This window comes from Carlito syrichta, unplaced genomic scaffold (assembly GCF_000164805.1).
Source record: "Carlito syrichta isolate Samal-C Ts95f unplaced genomic scaffold, Tarsius_syrichta-2.0.1 Scaffold303299, whole genome shotgun sequence".
Taxonomy (NCBI): domain Eukaryota; kingdom Metazoa; phylum Chordata; class Mammalia; order Primates; family Tarsiidae; genus Carlito; species Carlito syrichta.
Genome location: NW_007247395.1, coordinates 228,656 through 231,167, shown reverse-complemented (window position 1 = coordinate 231,167; position 2,512 = coordinate 228,656). Strand labels below are relative to the sequence as shown.

Here is a 2,512-nt window from a genome sequence, read left to right as displayed (position 1 = left end):
GGTCCTCAGCTCTGATATTCTTTCTTCTGCTTGGGTAATTCTGCTTTCGATGCTTATTATTTTGTTATTTATTTCCATCTTTTGATTCTTTTTTTTGGAATTGGAATCTCACTCTGTCACCCGTACTCGAATGCGTCGGATGCTCCCGGCCACCGCAGCCTCGAACTGCTGGGCTCCGGCAATCCTGCCACCTCAACCTTCCTAATATCCGGAATTACAGGCATGCACCACCACGCCTGGCTGTTTTTTTGATTTATTGTAGAGATGAGGTCTCGCCAAGTTGCCCGGGCTGGTCTCGAACCCCTGAACTCAGGTAATCCTCTTGCCTCGGCCTCCCAAAATGCTGGGATTATAGGCGTGAGCAACCACACCTGACCTGAACATAGATTTTAGTCATGCAGAAGGAAAAAAAGTTCTAGAGATCTGTTGTACAATAATGTGCATATAATTAACAATATTGTGCTGTACACTTAAAAAAGTTTATTAAGAGGACAGATTTCATGTTAGATGTTTTTTACACCAATGGAAAAACATCAACAAAAAAACCATTAAAATGTTGAAAGAGGAGGAATAGATAAAATCTGTGCTCTCTCTGGAGAAGAGAGAAAAGACAGACTTAAGAAGGGACCTCTGGATAGGATTAGGAAGAAGAGCTAGTGAAGCAAAGCAGCTGCAAGGGAAATAGAGGCATGTAGCATTTGGCCATGCGCGATAGGGTTTTAAGGCAAAGGCTGTGCGTTGCACAGGAAAGTGCTTGGCATTAGAAGTCTCAGGACCCAAGTTACATTTACAGTTCTTCCATTTAGAGAAATCTCATTTCTTCCCTGAGACCCAGTTTTGTTACCTGCAAGACGAAAGAATACCTATGTATATGAAAGTACTTTAATATGGAATACAAATGTGAAGGAATTTTTGTTGTTGTTTTGCCTTTTATACCCCAGCAGCCTATATTATTTATTTTTTATTCTCTATTGCTTTTGTTGTTGATATGTAGCTCTTCAATTACGTGATAGGCTATCTATGGGAGACTGCTTGTGAGAAAACAAAATAGACATGACATTCTAAGAGGGTCAGTTGATGGCTCTTCCTTTGAAAGTTATCTCATCATTGGTTTTCACAAGACTCCCAGGGCTGCATTTCTTATTTTGCATTTCTTTTTATAACTTAGAATAACCAAGGAAATCTCCAATGGGAAACAGAGCCAACTGATTAGGTCAGTTCATTTTAGACAATGAAAAACAGGAAGTAACCCTTTTAATCTACCCAGGGCCAGAGATGGGGGGCTGGGAAAGACTACCTGAAAACTTCCCTTTTCTAGAGTATAGTGTTTTCTGAAAGACTTCATAGCATTGTGTATTGCAGGAATTTCAGGGCAATTGTAGAAAGCAGACTCAATTGATTTTTAAATTCCCAAGCATCGCTGCTTTTAGCCCAAATTTGAGCCAGCATGAATCAGTTACCTGCAAGGAAGCGGAGCTGATTCTTCACTTTCATCATGCCATCACCAGAGCCTCCGATGCACTCGTCTTCATCGTCACCACAGTCTCCACTTTCAAGCCCTTCCTCATCCAGGTTTTTATCCAGAACTCTACCTTTAGGCACAGACATGGTTCTCAGGAGCTGAAAGAAAACAACCAGGAATGCAGCAGCTCTTCATATTTCTCATGTAGGTCTAGACAGTGTGTTGTTAGTAGGAGACATTTAAAAATACTCAATGAATTACACAGAAGCCTTTTAAAAAAATTTTGTTGTCTAGACTGGAGTATAGTGGCGTGATATGGTTTATCACAACTTCAACCTCCTGGCTCAGGAGATCCTTCTGCCTCAGGTTCCCAAGTAGCTGAGACTATAGGCACATGCCACCACGCCCGGCTAAGTTTTTGATTTTTTTTTTAGAGGTGAAGTCTTGCTACAAAAGACCCCGGTCTTGTCTCGAACTCCTGGTATCAAGCAACCATCCCACCTTGGCCTCCCAAAGTGCTGGAATTAGCCATGAACCACTGCACCTGGCTTAAACAGAAGCTTTAAAAAAATCATCTTCAAGTTTAAGTACGTGTAAACTACTTATACTCTTTAGAGTTTCACACTTTTGGACTTTTCCACAGCATTTGATATAATTCTCCATTCTTTCACTCTACTTATATTACACAGTAGCCAGAGTGCATGAGACCTTTTCATACTATGGTATTTAAGTTTCTGAAAGTCTCCATGGTAGGAGAACTCACTGATAGGGAACTTTAGACATGATAGACAAAGCTAGGAGGACACCAAAATCTGAAAGATCCCTATGGAGGCTCCCTATAACCATATTTAAAGTCACTAAATTAAAACAGCAAATGAGCCGGGCTCGGTGGCTCAGCCTGTAATCCCGCGCCTTTGGGAGGCTGAGGTGAGTGGATTGCCTGAGCCCGCGGGTTCGAGACCCGCCTGGGCAAGCGAGACCTCATCTCTATAATAAATCAAAAAATCAGCCGGGCGTGGTAGCGTATGTCTATAATTCTGGCTACTTGGA

The 2,512-nt window shown here is 41.8% G+C and overlaps 1 protein-coding gene across 1 annotated transcript in view; it reads right to left on the bottom strand.

Annotated features, from left to right (window-relative positions):
- Positions 1-2,512, bottom strand: part of GPC3 (glypican 3) — a gene marked incomplete at its 5' end in the record, with an annotated part of 220,486 nt that overhangs the window by 60,710 nt on the left and 157,264 nt on the right. The window contains one exon of the mRNA XM_008058339.2: positions 1,461-1,620. Coding sequence (XP_008056530.2) covers positions 1,461-1,620 — 160 coding nt within the window. The remainder of the gene's footprint in view (positions 1-1,460; positions 1,621-2,512) is intronic.